Source organism: Peromyscus eremicus, chromosome X (genome assembly GCF_949786415.1).
Source record: "Peromyscus eremicus chromosome X, PerEre_H2_v1, whole genome shotgun sequence".
Classification (NCBI taxonomy): Eukaryota; Metazoa; Chordata; class Mammalia; order Rodentia; family Cricetidae; genus Peromyscus; species Peromyscus eremicus.
This window is the reverse complement of record NC_081439.1, coordinates 77,873,378-77,895,491: the sequence shown is the minus strand read 5'-3', so window position 1 is coordinate 77,895,491 and position 22,114 is coordinate 77,873,378. Positions and strand designations below refer to the sequence as shown.

Sequence of the window (22,114 nt, the reverse complement as noted above, 5' to 3'; positions counted from 1 at the left end):
CACAATACGCAACTAACATGGTTCTTCAATCTCCAGAGAACTGTTTGGTAATTCATATTTATCTAGCATTCTTCATGTCGATGGCTAAGAAATGTCCAGTCCATATTTGAAATGTTAATCTATATGGAATAGGTTCTTGCTCCTAAAATCAACTCTTCTACAACAGTGTATTTTAACACCCCAGTTCATTGAAAGGAAAAAGAACTCATAAAAGTGAATATTGGAATCAGCACGTGAATTATTATTACTTGTAAATAATGCAAAAATAAGTTCAACTAGAATATAATGTGATGAATGATTTCTAATGTTCAATAGCAAAGTAAGAGAACAATTAGTGGCGATTAATTGTGTATTTCATAATGGCTAATGGAGATAATTTTTAATGTCCATAGCACTAAAAAAATTGTTAAGTGTGATTTGGAGTGATTTACATTTCAATTACTCTGATCTGATCATTACACATTGCATACATGTGTTAAAATGTCAAAACCTATCCTATAAATATGTACAAATAGTATCTGTCATAAGTTAGAAAAACTAATTGCGGATAACTAAATTAATAAAGGCCCACCGATGATTGACCATAACACATCCTATATTCTGTTCCCAGAAGAAAGTAATGATGAATAAGTAAACTAAAGGAATATTTTTAAACTTAAAGTGTGTCTTAAGATCAAAGACTATCCCAAGATTGATGCCCACTCACAATAAAAGCATTATGCCATTTTAATCAATGTTCATAATGCTGGGCTCTAACACACTACAAACGTCTTAACCATTTTCTATATGAAAGAAAAATTCATTAATGTTTAATACAGATTTAGATTTGGATCTATTTCAGGGTGTTCTTTATTCTTTGACAAATATTAATTCACATGGGGAAATTTATGATAACATAATATTTTTGAAAATCTGTTTACAGCACTTTAGTCTTTAGTACCTTTAGATAAATGAATATTGAAAAAACAGATAAACAGATTTAAGAATGGGTCTCAAAGAAACTCATTAGGAAGCTGACATCAAAAAAGGTACAATATTAAAACATATACCACACACAAAACACACACACACACACACACACACACACACACACACACACACACACACACCACAGTCAGAAACACACATTTCTACTTAAAACCAAGGGATATATTACTGAAAATAGGGAGAATTTGAGGCAATCTGAATATTATCAGCAATACTCGATTTTATAAAAGAGATCTAACATCCAGATATACAGTCATTTGGAATGAAAGAAGGCTTTAAAACCAAATCCATGATGTAGGCTACTAAACTACCTTACCTGAAGTTCTTTTACATGTAAAAGAACACTGTGACATTATGCTCTTTTCTACATTCTGCCTGTATCGATTCCATCTCAACACAGGTTTTCAGGTTGAAACTGTCTGTTGTGAAGGGCTATGCACCTATAGCACTGCGGATAGGTGGGAAATCTCCCCAAAATTAAGTGCTGTGGGATGTATGGCAAATGTGTTGCTGATTAATCAATAAAATACTGATTGGCCGTTGGCTAGGCAGGAAGTATAGGCGGGGCAAGGAGGAGAATAAAGCTGGGAAGTGGAAGGCTGAGTCAGAGAGACACTGCCAGCCGCCACGATGAGAAACAGCTTGTGAAGATGCCGGTAAGCCACGAGCCATGTGGCAAGGTATAGATTAATGGAAATGGATTAATTTAAGCTGTAAGAACAGTTAGCAAGAAGCCTGCCATGGCCATACAGTTTGTAACCAATATAAGTCTCTGTGTTTACTTGGTCGGGTCTGAGGCTGTGGGACTGGCAGGTGATAGAGATTTGTCCTGACTGTGGGCCAGGCAGGAAAACTCTAGCTACAATTAACTGTCCATTATCTAACACCAAACAGCTGGAGTCACAGAGAAAATACTGTTTCTAGTGCACAGAGATCTCCTTTCAACAAACCACACAGAATACTTGGCCCGTAAATGTTAGCTGGCATCTTAATTGTGAATTGTCAGGTATACAACTCCTATCAAAAGTCAAGCTGTATGATAGATATGCCCGGGGGAGAGTCTCCAAAGCATTTCTGAAATAAAATACACCTTAGGAGCATGTTAGAATGCATGAAAACTGCAAAATAGTACTATTAATATAGGTATGTGTAGAAACATAATGACCTTGGCTCCATGTGGGAAAAGAACATTCATTCATAGAGATCCTCTGTGTTTTATGAAAATTTATTCAATTGTGTTGTACAGTATCTCTCATTCTAAAAGAACCATGAAATAAAATTCTCAAGTTCAAAATTTGGAAGAATGTCTCCCCTTTAAATAATGAATATACCATCATTTGTCAAATAAAAATTCTGTCTGGTAATAGTTTGCTACCCACAACTCTCCAGTACAAAGAATTTTCACTCCAATCATTAGGTCACAATGGACCAGACTTTGGGAAGTGAATCACATTCTCTAACTATTTTAGATTATTATATATTATGACTATATTGTATATTATATTATATATTAATATTATTTATTACGTACATTCACATATCACTTAAATGAAAAATATCTGTGACCTTGATGGAATATCCACGTCATATAAAAATAAAAACAAATGCAAACACAAGAGTCACTATTTATCATAATATATATTGCAGTATACCCAAAAAAAACAATACTTCAAAGACTTGATCAGCATTGGGTGTGCCAAATTCCTTTTAAAATTAATGTAACACACAAAGATTTGGTTTCCTTCTATTATAAGGAATAATGTTGAATGTGCCTAAGCAAAAATTGCATTTTAAACAAATAGTACAGTTAAAATGTTAAGATTTCTTAAAATTTAAGTTCATTTTGTCAAATGAACTTGTATGTGTTTGATACTAATTGATAAAGCTGACCACAATTTTAATAGAAGTTGACATAACTGCAATGACTGTGGCATTGTCTATTCTGTGTGGAAAAATACTACTAACATTCTCAAATAACTTAAGTACTAGAAACTTAACACAAACAAATTCCAAACATAAATATTAAAATCCTGCTTTGGAAATAGTACTAATAATGCTGCCTTCTGAGCTATGCTTACATTTTTAAGTCCTGTTCCCATTTCTACATCATAACACATTGCCTTTATTATTTCATTTTTCATAGGTAGCTCTCAATAAAGCATTCTAAGAGTATTGATCTGTACTTACCTTTATATTAATTCTCTAAGTAGTGTTGGCTGCATTGCCAAGCTTTTAATAAGTTTAATACAGGCTATTTAAATAGTTATTAACACTCATAATTGAGAAAATACTTCTATTGCTAATTTGTACTACTGTCAAAATTCAGCTATTTTCATTACAATGATTATGTTAAATGCATATTTGTTAATATGCTAGAAAATATGTTTAAATCGAAATGACAGAACTATCAAGAAAAAATACTCCAGAGATAACACAAACAACTGCACATCTGTAAACTCAAAATCATTTTTTTTCCTTTTTCACATGTGTGAAAACACTTACTGAGGAAGCTATAGTCACAGGAAGTGAGTATAATCATTTTGCCTTGGGTTTGGCAGAAATTCAGATACTAAGCAAAACAGAAGAAAAGTTTCCAAGCATGCTAACATATCCCTCAAGCTACAAGGCCATTTCCATAAAAACTATGAAAATCATTCTATTCAATCACAATTCTAGAATGTTATTTTTAAAAGTATTTTAATTCTTCTTTTAGAATTTCAGACATGTATACAATGTCTTTTGATCACATCCACCTCTCATTTCCCACCTCAGACGTCTTCCAGAACCCTTCTCCTCCAAACTACATGCTTTCTTTTTTAAATGATATATCCCACAGAGTCCAGTTAGTGCTGGATCTTCATGAAATATATTGCCAAATATCTGTACATCCTATAATTGGTTGACTGGTGGAAAATGCTCCAAACTCACAGGTCATTTCCCGTTAGACATTGCTTCCTTTTATAAATTCCAGCAAGGGCATATAAATACAAATCTATAAGTAACAGACTTCTTCTAAATCAGAGAGACCATGATATGTGCAAAGTCTAATGCAAGTTGTGATGGCAGATGATTCCTTTTACTGCTGAAGCACATGGATTTTTAGAGTGTTAGAATTATAAACATTGTATTTCATTAAGTCACTGTGAAACTATAGAAAGACTATTGTGTAAAGCATGCAATGCTGTCTGCAGCTTATGAATATGGATCAATCAAACCAACAGTTTTCATTCATATGTAGGAGAAGTTACCTTCATTCTCTTACTCTGATTATAGCTAAAAATTCATGGTCACAAAATAGTACCAGATTAATGAAAATTCTTTCTCCCTGCTTAAGAAGCAGATGTTGTTACTGATGAGTCAATAGCCACATCAAATCACACATTTTTGTACATAAATTATACAGTATGAGACATCATGAAACAAATAAGAGGACAAGTGTGTCACTTCCCCAGAGAAAAGTAAAATTTAAATAAGAAAAGCAGACATAAGAGCATAAAACTATTATAAAACATAGGCAGCTACAAATAAACAAATACAACAGAATAAACATAATGATGGAATGCACAGTAAGAGGAAGATTTTTGAGATCACAAGCTAATTATAGCTGATAAAAGAATTTCTCAACAATTGTATTTAACAGAAAATAATAGAACTGAATTACTTGTTAAGCATTTTATCATTTGAGTAATTAAATAATATATAAATATGAAATTCATTACTCCACTTAATATTAAAAAATGAACGTGATGTAAGAATATGTAGTAAAACTTGGGGTGGAATAATGACTTACTCTGGTGATGGGATGGCCAAACACCCTAATTGTCATGCTAGAAACCTCATCCAACTACTGAGGGATCTGGATGCAGAGATCCATGGCTAGGCCCCGGGTGGAGCTCTGGGAGTCCAATTAGTGAGAATGAGGAGGGTTTATATGAGCGAGAATTGTTGAGACCAAGGTTGGATAAAGCACAGGAACAAATAGCCAAACGAATGGAAACACATGAACTATGAACCAATGGCTGAGGGGTCACCAACTGGATCAGGCCCTCTGAATGGGTGAGACAGTTGATTGGCTTGATCTGTTTGGGAGGCATCCAGGCAGTGGGACCAGGTCCTGTGCTCATTGCATGAGTTGGCTGTTTGAAACCTGGGGCCTATGCAGGGTCGCTTGGCTCAGCCTGGGAGGAGGGGACTGGACCTACCTGGACTGAGTCTACCAAGTTGATCTCAGTCCTCGGGGGAGGCTTTGCCCTGGAGGAGGTGGGAATGGGGGGTGGGCTGGGGGGGAAGGTGAGGGGGGCGAGAGGGGGGAGAACAAGGGAATCCGTGGCTGATATGTAGAACTGAATTGTATTGCAAAATAAAAATAAAAAAATAAAAATAAAAAAAACTTGGGGTGGTTAAAAAAAAAACAAAAAACTAGGTACCGACATAAAGAAAGCATTTATAACCATGGTAAGAATGGGAATCAGCCATGAGAGAAAAAAATATCTGGGGTTCTTTTGAACATCAGGTTCAATAAATTATGCGATAGAGTATTAAAACGTACTTTATTGCATAATGTAGTTCAACACTTAAAGAAAAAAAAATTCTGGGAAATGGGTGCCAAATATGGTGGTACATGCTTTCCTCTGTGAGTTTGAGGCCAACCTCATGTGCATATTAAGTTCCAGGCCAGCCAGGGCAATATAATGGCACATTGTCACAAAAATAAAGTCTGGTGGGTGGAGAGATGGTTCAGACATTATCACTTGCTCCTTTTGCAGAGGACTCAGGTTTGGTGCCCAGCACCTGTATGACAGCTCACAATCATATGCAACTCTAGTTCAAGGGGCTCTGACACACTCTTTGGTCTCTACTTTCACCAGACACACACAAATATATACATGCAAATAAACATTCATACACATAAAAAAATCTTTAAAAATTATCTGCGTTAATCAAATTCAATAAATATTTAATGGTTTAAAAAATTTCTAACTTTGTAGAGAAACAGTTACCAACCTTTATGAAATAATTTTTAGACATGAAGCTAATTTGAACAGCCAAGATAATAAGATTGGAAATAAGGAAAGAAGAATGTAGAATACACAGGTTTATATTGGAAGCTTTCAATCTCATTTACCTATGGAGTAACTGAGGTGCAAAGAAAGTACACTAACTTAGAAGACTTAGGAAAGTGAGAGCTTAAGGAGCAGAAATGAAATCAATAGTATTCCAGTGTAACTCAATCATATAAAAATCTAGCTCTCATAATTTGTTACTACAAAGAACATTTTTATAAGGAGAACAAATCCAGCAAAATACAATTTCATTAAGGAGGCTAAAGTGGCAAAGTTTTATATTTTCTAGCTTTTCTGAGCTAGTTAATGCCATTGCCTGGAAATCATTCAGGTTTGTTTTGCTGTTCTAATTGATTTAAGGCTAATGTCTCTTTGCAAAATACTGGTGGATTAAACATTATCCACATAGGACCTCAGAATATGACTTTATTTGAAAACAGGCTGCTTCTAGATATAAAATAAAGATCACAATTTTTCTACTGTATCAGAGTGAGCCTAACTCACATCCTTATAAAAGACAGACAAGTGGTCCAAGGATAAAGAAACTATGTGACGAAAGAAGCAAAGGCTAGACTCAGGCTGCAACAAGCCAAGGTAATCTAGGAGCTGAAATAAAAAGAGGTTCCTCTAGGGTCTTGTAGGAAGCTTAATGAAACCTCTGTCTACTTTAACTGTGAGAGACTAAATTTTATTTTATTGTTTTTATTTATTTTTATTGTTTTAAACAATTGTCTTTGTGATGATTGCTATAAAAACCACAGGAGATTAAAAGGATGACTCTCAGTGATCCCTAATTTCAAGGACTATTTAACTGTTACACAATACACTGTACTCAAAATTATTTGTCTTTGCATGTACTGTTTATCTGTATAACATAATTCATATACTTTATTATGATTCTTGGTTTATTCTAATGCTGACTTCCTTTTTATTGTTGCTTCACTGATTTCATTTACATATTTGTTTCTATCCAGTAGGAAGATTAATCTGTTGTTTGCTGTGTTGGTTTGTTTGCTTATTTGTTACTTTCTGAGAGGGATGTTAAGCCTTTTAAAACTGAAAATAACTAGAGAACAAAGTTGCATGGTTTATGGTGGGTTTAACCTTGTGGAAATAGGAAGTATATTCCATAGTATAGTATGGAGTGCATACTGACACTTCAAAGTAATAAAATGATTCTTCTTTAATGTACAAAGTGTTAGTAACCTGAAATAACTGTATTGTCCACAGCACTTCTATACACTTTACTTAAAAATCAATGTTAATTTTTACTGTGGGTTCTAAATGGGGGAAGACACTACCCTGCACCTTCAGAACTTATTTAGCTGTGTGATATAAACACATAGCACACCACCAATGTTACAGTGCAGGCAGAAATTACATTTAGACTGTAAATATGAAACATAAAGTATAATCATGACAACAAATTTATTCATAATTTTAGGAAGGAAAATTGATATGTTGGGATAATAGGAGACTTGTTTCTGCCTCCCTTCCACTCTTTGTCATGGTCTTATATTTACTTTTGACACCTGTCCTTTCCTTAATCTTTTAATAATTTGTCCATTTCAAACGGCATTGTATGTAAGTGTCATCCTTTCCATTTTTCACATAAATTGGTTTACGTAAGAGAAATGCAGATTTCTCTGCCCAAGAATTTCAGACACAGATCTGACCAAGATCAAGAAAAGGACATGGTGTCTGAAGACAAAGACTCTGCTCAAGCTGTGATTTTTTCCAACTACTATCTCACTATAACCCACTATGGCCAGAAAAATATTGATGCTGTCTGAGTGCTCCAAGATGGAAGATTTAAAATAGAGAGGTTCTATCTACATTTCCTCAGGCCTCACCTGGAATATACTTGTTTCCTTCTACTAGAGATTCCCTATTAGAAATCTGAACTGGACAATATAAAGATCATGTAGCTAACACAAATAAGCTGATAACGGAAGAGTAATGTCAATACTTGAAGCTCGAGGTGATTGCTGTAAATTGCTAGAGCTGAGTTAAGAGAGACTCATGAAAAACTAACTGGGTTCTGGTACCATCTTAGCATAACTAAGGACCTACCATCTCAGCCATCCTGCTGTTCCTAGATATGGTAGTCTAAATGTAATTGGTCCCCACAAGCTCACAGGGAGTGGCATTATTAGCAGGCATGGCTTTGTTGGAGTAGGTGTGGTCTTATTGGAGGAAGTGTGTCACTATAGGGGTGGACTTTGAAGTCTCCTGTGCTCAAGCTACACCCAATGTTGCACTCAGCTCATATCCTATTGCCTGTTTGATCAAAATGTTCAATACTTACATCCTTCTCCCGCACCATGTCTGCCTGCATGCCATCATGTCCCACCATGATGATAATAGACCAAACCTCTGAAACTGTAAGCCACCCCAATTATTTGTTTTCTTTTATCATGGTCATGGTGTCTCTTCACAGCAATAAAAACCCTGACTAAGACACTAGACTTCTTTTTGCAATGGCTAACCTTGTCTCAATTTTTCTAACCAGGGTTATCAAATGCAAATGCAAGTTAGGCTAAACCATTCCTCTCCACAAAATCCCCCAAAAGTATTCCAGCTCACTCAGAGTTCTATTTATCTGCTTCCTACTAATCCTTGATATTCATTAACATACCAAACATATTCCTTTCCCTAATATTTTGCTTTGTTTTCTGCTTCTATGTTTTGCCTATCATTGATTACAAAGCTCCCTCCCAAACTACAGTTATACCTCTTATCAAACATCCTTTAAACTGAGTAAGACACTGCCTAAACATCAGATAAAAACAAAAAGACAAACAAGAACAATTAAAATACAGAACCAAAACAAAACAAAGAACAGTTAACATCCTTTCAACAGCAAATACCAAGTTCTGAACTCTGTGTGAGTTATAAATAAATAAATAAATGAATAAATAAATAAATAAATAAATAAATAAATAAATAAATGCCTGATCTCCTTGGCCACACAGTGCAGGCCTATAAAACCATCAACTTAAGAGGCTAAGGCAGAAGAATCCCAAGTTTTGCCTGGCTAGTTACTGCTTAGGCTAGTTAGTTCAAGTACAGCTAAAACAACTTTTTAAAACCCTGTCTTTTAATTTCTTACAAAGTAAAAAGAAGGCTTGTAGTGTAGATCTGTAGTTGAGCACTAATCTACCATGCCCAACATTCAAAGACTGAGGCTGAGTACACTGTCTGACTTACCTTCGTATTATAATTTCTATATAAGAATACTTTACAAGGGAAAGGGGAATTTAAGGAACTTTAGAAAATTCTTTTGTAAGATGCCTGTGTGACATGTCAAAGCACACCACATATAACATTAAGTGCTATTTATTGAACTATTCCACTTTAAAGTATTTCTAAGAAAAAGTAACAATTAATGTTAAAAAGAGAATTTTTACTAACTGACTATGTAATGTACAATTGAAATAAATATATGAGATTTGAATTACCAGAGGTATTATATCCAATTTCAGCATAAGCAGATAAAAGGCCACAATTTAATTATATGGAACTTTATACGGTCATCAGAAATAGTTAGGCTTTCAGTGCTGGGTGGTCAAGGTTGCAGTCTCTCATGGCCTGGCAGGTTTTCACAAAAGATCAGCAACATGGAAACTCCCTCTCTCCCCAGCAAAACTTCTTGCCTCTACCCTCCTAATCTGAAGACTATCCCTGGGTCTACAGGACTGACCTTATCTGAAAGCTGTCTCTAAACCAGATATCTGATTTATCTTTAGCTTGAACCTTGGCACAGATTCCTGCTAGAAGCCTTGTGCTAGGAATTCTGCTATAGGACCCTACTACCACATACTAAGCCTTATGATAGGACAGCGTCACTTAATGTAAATTGGATTTTTTTTTCCCCTGAGCCTCCCCAATACTATATATTCCTTACACTCTGGAATAAAGTTGAACTGATTCACCAAGGTATGTCTCACAGAGGGATGTCTCAATTATACCCACAGCCGTGTGAACCTTGTTCCCCACTTCTGCTCCCTCCACCTTCATGTACCAATGCAGCCAAGGATCCCAAGGAAAAAGAAGAGCCGCATATATATGTATATATACCTAAGGCTTAGAATTGTAAAATTTCAGATGTTTTTGTAATCAATGGAAATATACATCCAAAACATACTGTGAGAACATCATCAACAATTAATCTGAGTCATGTGACTTAGGTTCTCTACAATGACATAATAGACAAGTATCATTTTTTTCATTTTCTCTGTTTTGCTTTTTAGATGAAAAAAATCTCATCTTTACTTATTCAAGTCAGAAAATTATTTTTTCCTTTTTGTTGTATCTTTTTGGTTTACTAATTCATTTACTTTTGTTTGTGTGTTTCATTTTGTGCTTGAAAAGAATCTCAATATGTAGATCTGGATAGCCTGGAACTCACGATGTAAAGCAAGCTGATGTCCAACTCACAGAGACCTGCCTGACTCTGCTTCTCAAGTACAGTTATTAAAAATGTGCACCACTACACCTTGTGAAAACATGTGTGTGACAGTAAGAGGCGACTTATAGGAGCTCCCACTTTTTGCCAAATGGGTCCTAACTGATGAAACTCTAGTCATCAGGCCTAGAGGAAGGTGCCTTTACTTGCTGTGTCCAAGAAAGATAGTCCTCATCTTGAGGACCTAAAGTTAAGCATCCAAGATTTAAAGACAAAAGGCCTAGACTATTAGCAGTGACATTTACTAGGTGGATAAACTAAAATGGAATAAATTCCTTTCTGGACCTGAATATCCTTATCTATAAAATGGAATCAATATTCATGACACCTTGGGTTGTACGCGTATCTTAAAAGTTCTTATACCGCCGGGCGGTGTTGGCGCACGCCTTTAATCCCAGCACTCGGGAGGCAGAGCCAGGCAGATCTCTGTGAGTTCGAGGCCAGCCTGGACTACCAAGTGAGTCCCAGGAAAGGCGCAAAGCTACACAGAGAAACCCTGTCTCAAAAAACCAAAAAAAAAAAAAAAAAAGTTCTTATACCATGGTCTGCAGGACAGTAGATACACGTGTGTGTTTCTTATAATTTTTAATATTTGTAAAGATACTTATATAGCACTCAAGAAGACATTTCCATACAAATCTGAATTTTAAGACTGATGTCTGACTTAGAGATGTAAGCTTAACCATTATACATATAAACACACTCAAGTATCTCGATACATATTTATATGGGTACACATATTGTTAAACCTCTTTATCCATGTGATCCGCATCCATAAATTCAACTACAGACAGAAAACATTCAAGAACAAAAATGTATCTGTATCAAATATGTACAAATGTTACTTTTCTTGTCATGAGTCCATAAACAACACAAATATAGAAACTATTTGCAAAATCATTCCATTCTTAAGTAGCATAAGTAATTAAATTATGAGGAAAAATAGGTTGGGAAGATAGTACAAAGGTAAAGAATACTTGTTGTTCATGCAGAGAACCTGGGTTCAGTTACCAGCACCCACATAGTAGCTCACAGCTATCTGTAACTCCAGTTTCAGGGAATCTGATGTCTTCTTCTTACCTTTATGGGTACCAGGCATTCAAGTGATCTATCGCATACATACATGCAGGTAAAACATTCATACACATAAAATAAATGAATGAGTAAAACAAAAATAAGTAATAATCGATGAGGGAAGATGCATGGTTATATGAAAATAAGGTACCATTTTATACAGGAGATTTGAGAATGAGGAGAGAAAACTATAACTGCACACAAAAGTCTCTATCTCTCTCACAAAACAGTAAGTATCTAGAAGATAGAAAGTACTCCATACATGTCAAAAATTACCTGGTATTATTTAAGTACTTCAGAAATCAATTTAATGCAAGTTTAAATGAAAGTTAATGAACATTTAAGTGTATATAGTAGGTGTTCACTGAAGGTGTGATGAATGAAATATCTTCTCTGATTTTTTATAAAATGTTTATAAAATTACTATAAAAAGAGAATCACACTTATCAAATTATATTCAAGTATTTTTAAATTTCACAGGAAGCCTTAATAAATTTATGAATCAAGAAATAGTAGTAACAGATTTTATTTGAAAACATTTTCAAACTTATGCATATTTAATATAGGCTAACTTCAATAAGTATATACACATACATTTCATATGTCTATGAACCACAGTGGGTAAATTATAAGTGAATTATACTCACCTACTAATGGAAGTCAGTAAATAAAGGGATGCTTATTATTAAAAACTTTTTAAAAATCCACTCTATTTTTCAGATTTCTCATACATAAATGTCTTTGCCAAAAATAGTTAAAGATACATACTCAAAATAAGTATCATATCCCTGAAGGTTTGGCTCACAAATAGGTTCACTAAGGAAAAGGAGCATTGGCCAAATCATTACCACTCTAAACAAAATTGAAAGAGTATGCACACCTTGGATGGGCAGTTGAAAATGAAATTTTTAAATGTTATACATAACATGTATCAAAAAAAACAAGGATAAAGCAATCCAGGAATTACAATATATTTGTTATTTCTACTAATATTATAGATAGTGGTACTTAAATAATATTCCATTATTTCTTTCCTACAGTAGAATCCCACTAAAGCATATGATTCTACTCAGAGGAATATACAGTGTCGGATTAACTAAAAATACCTAGAAGAACTCCAAAGAATATAGATGGCAAGGCAGAAGCCCTCAGAATATAGAAGAAAGGTTGCCTATATACCATATTGAAGGGTACATATTAGAGCATTAATTCCTAGACACAAAATAAGGTTAGCTTCCAAGATGATAAGGACTTTTGGGTGAAGGTCGGATTGTGGGGGAGCCATGCTTCTGGAGGTAACACTAGCAGAGTAGAAAAAAAATTAAAGCCTTCTGATCCATACACTAGCTAGCCAGTTGAATCAGCTCCAACAATTACAACAGTGACTTATAGTTAGAGCCATAAATAGCACATCCTTAACTCCAGGTTTCTGCATTTATATTAGGTGCTGTAACAAGGTAATATTTTATCTTCTACATCATTTCTCTCAGTACCATGAATATAAGGAAGGCATATCCTCAAATTGCCTTACCTACAGTATGATTTTCACAGGGAAAGGTAATGGTTTTAGAAAGTAATCCACAATTCCTTCTGTATTAAAGACTATATTTTTCAAAAATTCATGATAGGGAGTGTCAGAAATATGGAGCTGCTGGATTGTTCCAAGATGGCAGAGATGAAGGATATACAGAAGAGGTGTCTAGCCAGAAAGGAGTACAGAGTATCATCTCAGTGATCAGCCAAGGGATTCCCATCAAAAGCACTGTGGACAACCCATTTAGCACACAGTATGCCAAACTCACACACAACTTCCTCATGAAAGCATGGAGGACCATAAGTAAAATTAACCTACAGAATGACCTCACTTCCTTCTAATTCACTACAAGAAAAATAAAATCATGGTTGCAATAGAAACAGGCTCTTTCCTCATTTGAACCTGAACCTGATTCTTAATTACAAGTAAGACACTCTTAGCTTCCTGTATCATTCCCTAATGTAATGACCCCACTCCCAGGAATTATAGTGCCAATCATGTCAGCTGCAATATGGAAGTTACCTAAGAAATTATGCAGCACGAGTGATCAAGGATAAGCAGGCAGCTTTACCCACTCCACAACAGGAGTCCCTCTACTGTTCCAATCAGATCCTGGGAAGGCTCATTTCCAGGTGTTGGAACAAGAGCTTATGAGAGTCCTTCTGATCTTCAGTTAGCTTTGTCACTGTTGGAAAATTCTGGGTTTTTTCTTTAACTAAAATAAGTGAATTATTAAAAAAATGTCTGCTAAATAATAGATTTACTCTGCTAACCATTAATATATTGGTGGGGGTTGTTAAGTTTCAAACCCAGAACAAATAGCTGAGGTACAAAGTAGCCTGGCCGCAAGGTTCATATTCTACCAGCATCCCTCTGTCCCTATCTGTTACAGGGTATGGCTGGCATACCCCACCCCTACCTTAAACTTTACAGCCCAGGGACTGGACTGTCCTTCCCCCAGAAGATCTTCCCTATATAATCAAGACATTTTGCTTACCAGCCCCTTTTGTACCTTTGGCCTTCTGGCTGCTGCTCCTGGTTTCTCTCTCTCCTCTCTGCCTGACCCTCCCCCTCACCCCAAGCAGCCCAGTCCAGTCTGGTCCTGTCCACTCTGGACTTTCCCAGATATCCCTGCCTCTGACTACCCTTCTCCTACATGTCTACAATAAACATTCTCCTCCACCATACCTAGGAATGGTCATGTCCTTTCCTTTTTATTTCTTTTTTTTTTCAGGGGTATCTACAAAGAGATGGGAGAGGAATATGGAAGGGCTCTAGCTGGCACAAGCATGATAAAATGTCACCTACAGGTTTTGTCATTTACTTTTCTCTGAATTCCCTCTACCTTGCTAAACCATTAGTTTACATTCCTAAAGCTAGCCAGCTACCAATGTCCCTTCTCTTATTTGAGCACTTTCTCTTCCTAAGGCTGATTATCAAGGTCCAGCTAACAAAGTATTGAAGCTCAGCAATCAAAAGCACCACCTTGTCTCTCCCAATTAACATACCCAATCAAAATTAATCAATTCATCCTAACACATGGTTTATTCTTTTCCCTTTAAAAACTGCCATTTGCCTATGGGCCATGTCTATCTCCTCTTTATCCAGGGGCAGTTCTTTGTCCCTCCGGGGCAAATATCCCTTCCCCTTCCCTTGTTCCTTTTTCCTTCTCCCTTGTACTGTATCTCCTGTCTTTATTATTCCCTGCCCTTTTATCCTTCTGAGGAACATAAATCTCTTTTTGTGCTGAGAACTTGGTCTTGGGGTGCCTTGTGACAATTTTGAGATCCCTTCCAGTATGATTAAAATACATTAGATAGATTTATCAAAGAACAAAAATATTTGTTGGAGATCTTCCCTGGAGCTGCATTCTCCGGACTCCACCCCTGAGAAAGTCCACCAAGCATAGGCTCCACCCAGGGAGGGTACTTAAAGGTCTGGCCTACAGACTTTCCCTTGTGGTTCCCCCCTGTGGCTTCTCCTCCTTCCTGAGACTACTGGGAATATTTTGCTCAAAATAAAATTAGAATTAATAATTTGGCCTGATCTGACTTATTACATCAGCGGCTTTACGGGGGGGCGGGGGTGTTAAACTTTTTAGCTGGTGTGTTGGCCAGGTGGAGATGAGCTGGCCACTTGGGAAAACCATTCCACTATGTATACATGTTCTCTGCCAGACTAGATTGGCTCTAGGCCCGGTGAGTTCCCCTTCCAAAGTCACTGCCTTTAGGAGTCCAGGACACCCCCTACCCCTGATTTAGGAGTACCCTTGCCAAGATGAGACCACACCTGGGGCACCCTGACCTGTTGCCACTCAATTTGATCCACCCTGGATGCCTAGGATGCTGGGAATCCAGGCCTTGGATCTTCCTCTGCAAGACTCAAAAGCCTAATGTAATGGTCATATCCCTTAGACTTCAAGTCCCAGCAGAGACTTGTGAATGGTTGCTTGTGGGTTAAGTCGGATCCCCAATTTCTATGAAATTTATTCAAATAGGGTCTGCCTCACACTGTAAGTGTGAGCCTCCCACATACACACACACACACAGCCAGGTTTATGAGCATTACATTCCTGACCCACCTCTTCCCTGTTTCTTGGCCTGCCAGCATCTCCTGCTTTCACTCTCTGTCTGCATCTCTGCTCCTCCACCACCACCACACCCACCACACCCCCACCCCACCCAGTTTCTGCTCCTCAGCTCTCCTTGCTTGTTCCTTTCTCCTGTGTCTGTTTTGTAAATGTTTCATTCTTCCATTTGTTACAGCATCTAAATGAAAGCTGGAGACATTGGCTACTTGATGTCCACCATATGGCTGTTTACTTCCCTCCCGATCCTGGGCAGCCCACTCTGCTACTGTTTCTACCTTATTATAAAGAAAAACAGCTAAGAAATTGGGTATGGTTTAAAATCTTTAAAACTTGTAACTCCAGATTAAAATTGCTCTGGGAAACACTACATGGTCTGCCAATATCTTACAACATGTGGGAAGTCACCATTTTGGCTAAGGTTAAAGACAGAGATCATATGACTTCACGAACACCTTTAGTGAGGGTGACCATGTGAACTGGCCCCACCAAGGAAACTTAGGTCTCCAATATATATGATAATTCCTGCCCTTTAATAAAAGCAAAGTTTATGAAAGATGTTTTAAAACAATGTTGGTTTGCTGAGGTATAAAGCTACACCTCCACGCATTCATGTATAGGGATGTATCTTGCTGAACAGCCAGATTTCATAGCATAAGAGTGTTCCCTTATTATTGTTTTAAAAAACATTTAATTGTTTGCAAAATGTTAAAACTTGGTTGTGCCTTATGAATATATCTTAGGACCACAGCTGAACGCTAGAGACTGAAATATTCCTTCTAATCTTCTTGCTTTCACCAACACTGATAGGCTACAACTAACTAGGAAAACTGTATGTCCAGATTTAGCTCATTAGTTAAACATCATTTGTCTAATTAAGATATACCTAACAGATAATTATACCATGATCCTCAAATGCTTCAGGGATCTGAGAATATGGCATTTTAATAAAAATAGAGACATGCCAGCTCCTAGCAGCATCCTATATCTCCTCCAAGAAACATGGAATCTTGCTTTAAATGTGGCAAAGCCAGCCACACAGCAAGAAACTGCTTTCCACTTTAAACTGGTGCCAAGACCCTGCCCAGACTGGACAACAGGACACTGGGAGATTGATTGCCCCCACATTGCCAACACAAGGTGGGTCACTGTCCCCAAATTCCTACCCCACAGGAAAGTCTGTCATGTCATCTGGGCTTGGCAGCTGAAGACAGGTGCTGCCTCTGGGACTTCTTTCCCCCAGTGACCATGGAGAAACCTATGATTGCCTAGGTAGCTCAAAATGTGTCTCACTTCACCCATTCACTTATCCTTCTCAGATCTGATGGTGTTTGAGGACTAGGGTACTGATAGATTTGCCAGTTTAACAGCTCTCTCCCAATCCCAAGGCTATAAGCAGCTTGGTAGCTCATAAGTTCATTAGCAAAATTTCCCATTAAAAGTTCAAACATTGACTATAAACAGTAATCAGGAGTTCTTAAATTTCTGTGGATTTTACTGGTCCCAGCTTTTAGAGACAAGTTGGCATTAGAAAGGGTATGTAAGCTTGCAGGCATGTTCAACTCTGTTCCTCCCTTGTCTCTCAGCCTCCCTCCCTCCTCCTCCTCTTTCATTCACTCAACCATTTCTGTTCAGTGAATTTCCTCTGGTTATAGATGAAAAGTGTGTTTCATTGGGCTGAAACCAGGACCTTTGAAAATGATCACACCTTTTAACCCCAAAGTCATAGCCTTTTGCTGTGACAAGATGTAAATCTGTTCCAGTTGTTTTTACAGACACCTGCAAGTTCCTACAGAGGTCTACTCCTCTCCTTGTGCCCAGGCCAACCTGCAAGGAGTCCTACAGATACACCAGCCAACCCTTGCACCAGCTCTGAGGATACTAATGGGGTGAGTACCACAGGTTGATTTCACCCACATGCTCACTCATGAAAAGCCCCATTATCTCCTAACAATGGTTGACATTTTTACAGCACAGATAGAAGCATTTCCCACCACTGGGGAAACAGCAGATGTGATGAGTCAGGTACTTCTGAATACATCATCCCCCCAAGCTCCTGGAACATCAGTATTGGTACCACCTCTCCAGACTCAAGAGCATATCTACTCTTTCCTCTAGCTCATTCACCCTTGCCTCTTCTGAACAATCAGGGCATATCTCTGTTCCATTCCTTTTTCCATGACTAGCCAATAATAATAATAATAATAATAATAATAATAATAATAATAATAACCTATTTTCTCTCCTAGCAACTTGCCTTCTCTGCCTCCTCAAGAAACAAGTTCCTGAGGTCTCCAGGATGGCTGCTAATCAAATGCTTCTTCATCCACACCTCCCACTGTGCATGACCCCACTGACTCCCGACTTCCCCCTCCCCATGCCATCCCTTGCCAATTGGAAGGACCCAGACTTAAACCTGCATCCATATATACCCAAAAAGGTTGCGATGTTGGGAATCTTCCCTAGAGCTGCCCACTCCAGACCCTGCTGGGGATGTCTTTCTGTATGCTATGAATATGTTGCCCTGATTGATTGATAAATAAAATGCTGATTGGCCAGTAGCCAGGCAGGAAGTATAGTATAGGTGGGATAAGCAGAGAGGAGAATGCCGGAAAGTGGAAGGCTGAGTCAGGAGATGCTGCCAGCCACCACAGCCATGAAAAGTAAGATGTAAAGTACTGGTTAAGCCACAAGCCATGTGGCAACTTATAGGTTAATAGAAATGGGTTAATTTAAGATATAAGAACTAGATAGCAAGAAGCCTGCCACAGCCATACAGTTTATAAGTAATATAAGTCTCTGTGTGTTTACTTGGGTCTGAGTGGCTGTGGGCCCCAGCAGGACTAGTGAAAACTCCAACTACAAGACCCTGAAAGCCCACCAAGCAGTGGCTCCACCCCCTTCTGGAGTGTACTTAAGAGCTGGCCCACAGACTTCCCCTTGCAGTTCCCCCATGTGGCTTCTCCTCCTTCCTGGGACAGCTGGGAAATGTTCTGCTCAGATTAAACCTGGACTTATTAATTTGGCCTGATCTGACTGATTTTATCAGCAGCATTATTCACTACTGGGGGATTTAAACTTTTTAATATTATTTTTAAAATACCATTTATAGGAGCTGGAAAGATGATTCTGCAGTTAAGAATGCTGTTCTTACAGAGAGTCCGAGTTCAGTTTCCAGCACCCACATGGTGGTTCACAAACATCTATCACTCCAGCCAGAAATATGATGCCCTCTACTGATCTCCAAGGGTACCAGGCATGCACCAGGTGCACATACATACATTCATGTAAAACACTCATGTGCATAAAATAAACATTCTTTTAAAAAGTAAAAAAATAAAATTAAATTAAAAATTTTAAATAGCATTTTGAGGGGAGGAAACACTGACTCACAAAATCTTACACAAGACTTCTCAGTAATTAGTTTAAGGACTGATCATAAAAGACCACTACTTTCTGATTTTTTTCCTGAACACAGATTACTAACTGCTAAATAGCTAAAGGATTTTATGGAGTTTATGTCTACTTTTAATGAATGAATACAACCAATATTCTTTTCTACCTATCTGAATATAATTAAACACACACAATCAAACAAGTAATTTGAAATACACCATTTTTATTGTGTGTGTAATAGAGGGCTTAATGATCAAGGACTTAAAAGCCTCTCACATTTAATATAACCTACACTAAAATGAATTACTACTAGTAAGATGGCGTTTGGTGCTAAAATAAAACAAAAAATTTATACTTCATAATAAACGCTGATAACACTTAAGAACATTAAACTATTTTCTAATAAACTTGGGGGGAAAAAAGCACACAGGAAACTTAAAATTTTTTTTGCAAAACTTTAATGGGACAATTTAGTTAATTTCTGCTCAAGTCACTAAGTCTTGTGTTTCTATAACTGTTTGTTAACTCTAAGCAAAACAACATGTTTTGCATCAAGTAGAACATCTAATAATGTTGATAATACACCAGCATGACAAACACAGTCTGGCATCCACTGTAATTTAAGGGAAAAAGCAAACCATTAAACTTTTACATGTTTAAAGAAAATATTTGAAGATGACTCAAAATGAGTGAACTGCTTAAATGTGCAGTAAAATCTTATTTTTAAGTAAATAAATCAATGTTGAACAAAAATTACTCAAAAAAATTGATCTGAATATTTGAAATCATAACTTATTTTCAGTAAAGCTGTATTTCTTGTATCATATTTAGGAAAAGTTAACATAACAAAAATTAATTGAAACGGGAAAAATAATTCTAATTTGGACACAATTTTTTTTCTTTTACAAATCTATCCTAGGGTATTTCTACTATTTTGGAAAGAAACTGTACTAAAGTCCAGTCTTTGGGTCCAACACTCCTCAAATACCTTCAGAACAAGTTCAACAGAGCTAGAAATAGCACGTTGTTAACAGATGCCAGGTGAGAACTTCGCTCAGTTTTGTTTTTTGTTTTTTTGTTTGTTTTTGTTTTTGTTTTTTACTTTTCGTTGTCTTTCGAAACAAATAGTATTTCCTAAAAGTCAAAACAGCAGAACAAAAACATCTTCAGAAAGTGCACTCCGTTCTTTTTCTCAACCAACAATTTTAAGGTGTTGGCGATCTATGGTGGGAGAGATGTGTCCTGTCATAATCAGATACTCAATGGCTTGAGTGATGGCTTCCTCAGTAACTCCAAGGAGCTCCCTTCGCAGCTCAGTAACAGCCTTCCCTTCCTGGTGAGAACACTCTTGAATCAGAAACAGCACTTCCTTATGGATGAAATTAAGACCCGAATACTTAGAAACCCTGGCAACTGACACGGGGGCTCGGGCCTGGGTCAAGAGCTGCCTTCCTGGGGTCACGCCTTCACGGCTTTGATCCAGCATCATGTGGACATTGACGACCTCCAGGGTGTGTGTGGATAGCTCATTCATATCTTCTAGAACGCGGATGCTCAGGATCCCAAGCAGTGTGGTTCCATCCGAGGACTGGAGGACACCAAGCACTTTTGCATACACTCCAACTGGCAGCGGAATCACAGGTTGCCTGACTCTATCTCGAGACAGGGGCTGCCTGCCCTCAATGCCCTTCGCGGTCATATCATCGATCTTGTACATGATATACTGAGAAGCTTTCTTGGCCTCCATGATCATCCCCACGATGGAGACCCGATGAAGTGCAAACCCCCTGATCTTAAACACATTATCAACCTCAATGGCAGTGAGCAACTGGCTTATGAAGCAAGGCACAATGCTGTGAATGCCAGGCCTGCTCATCATGGTCAAAGGAAGCCCCAAGTCCTGAGCTCTGGCTTGGTCATGGCTGCCACTAGCTCCACTAGCCCCGTCACCACCAGAAAAGCTGTCATTGCTCCCAAACCCACCCTTACTCATCATTTTTTGAGGACTAGGTGAGTTTAATGGCTCGACAAGCAGAGGTGTGTTGGACTCACGGGGTGACTTCTCCACAGAAGCTCACTGGCAGTCTCTGGACTCTGGGGAAGACAGTACCTCCAACCGCCTCTGGAGCTTGGGCAGAATGCCAGTGCCCAATGCCACGCCTCACAGCCAACCTCACAACCAACCTCACACTTACTGAACAGCCAATCAGCTATCAAAAGAGGCAGTTGCTGCCCATGCTCCCAGATTCTCGCGAGATTACAAAGCCCTCTTTCGAGTGCTTTTTGTTGCTATGTAGAATTTTAAATATGGGAAGTATGCCAACTGCCTAGCAACTGTATGCACTTGTTCCCAGATTCTCGCGAGATTACAAAGCCCTCTTTCGCGCGCTTTTTGTTGCTATGCAGAATTTTAAACATGGGAAGTGTGTCAACTGCCCAGCAACTGTAATTCGTACACTGGCGAGATTTAAGACTTTAAGGCTTGTTACTACCAATAAAGAATTATTATTCAAATCCTTTGCTATCAAGGACCTGCCTCTTAATAAATATCGGAAGATAGTTAAATGAATGAATAAAATAGTAAGGAGTTTATTAATAGTCTCCATTTCTTTATTGGTAAAAATAATTTTGGCTAGCTCAGAGTTACAAAATTGTGTGGGTAGTCCATGTGAACCTTAAATATAATATGAAATTATATACATATTTATATATAATCACATATAAAAGGAATAAAATTTTAAGTCAATATAATTAATGTGTTTTGTAGATAAATAATAATAATTATCTGGGTATACAAATAGACTAACATGCAAATGTCAACATTTAACTTCTGGATTTAAGTCCTCAAAAAGGAGATAAATATTCAATTATCTATATTTTTAAATCATACATTATTAAATATCAAATTAGCTTAGCATATGTTTTTAAACATTTAGAACCTGACAATCAGATATTGCTCTTATATTAGATGACAATATACTTCTGTACAGAAAAATCTTGAGGTT

At 37.4% G+C, this 22,114-nt stretch overlaps 2 protein-coding genes across 3 annotated transcripts in view; both read right to left on the bottom strand.

The window, feature by feature from the left end:
• Diaph2 (diaphanous related formin 2) overlaps positions 1 to 22,114 on the bottom strand; it is a 752,478-nt gene that overhangs the window by 551,852 nt on the left and 178,512 nt on the right. The window lies entirely within an intron of this gene.
• On the bottom strand, positions 19,921 to 21,395 carry Rpa4 (replication protein A4). The gene has a single exon (XM_059251573.1). The coding sequence runs from the start codon at positions 21,103 to 21,105 to the stop codon at positions 20,302 to 20,304; it is 804 nt and encodes a 267-aa protein (XP_059107556.1). The 5' UTR covers positions 21,106 to 21,395; the 3' UTR covers positions 19,921 to 20,301.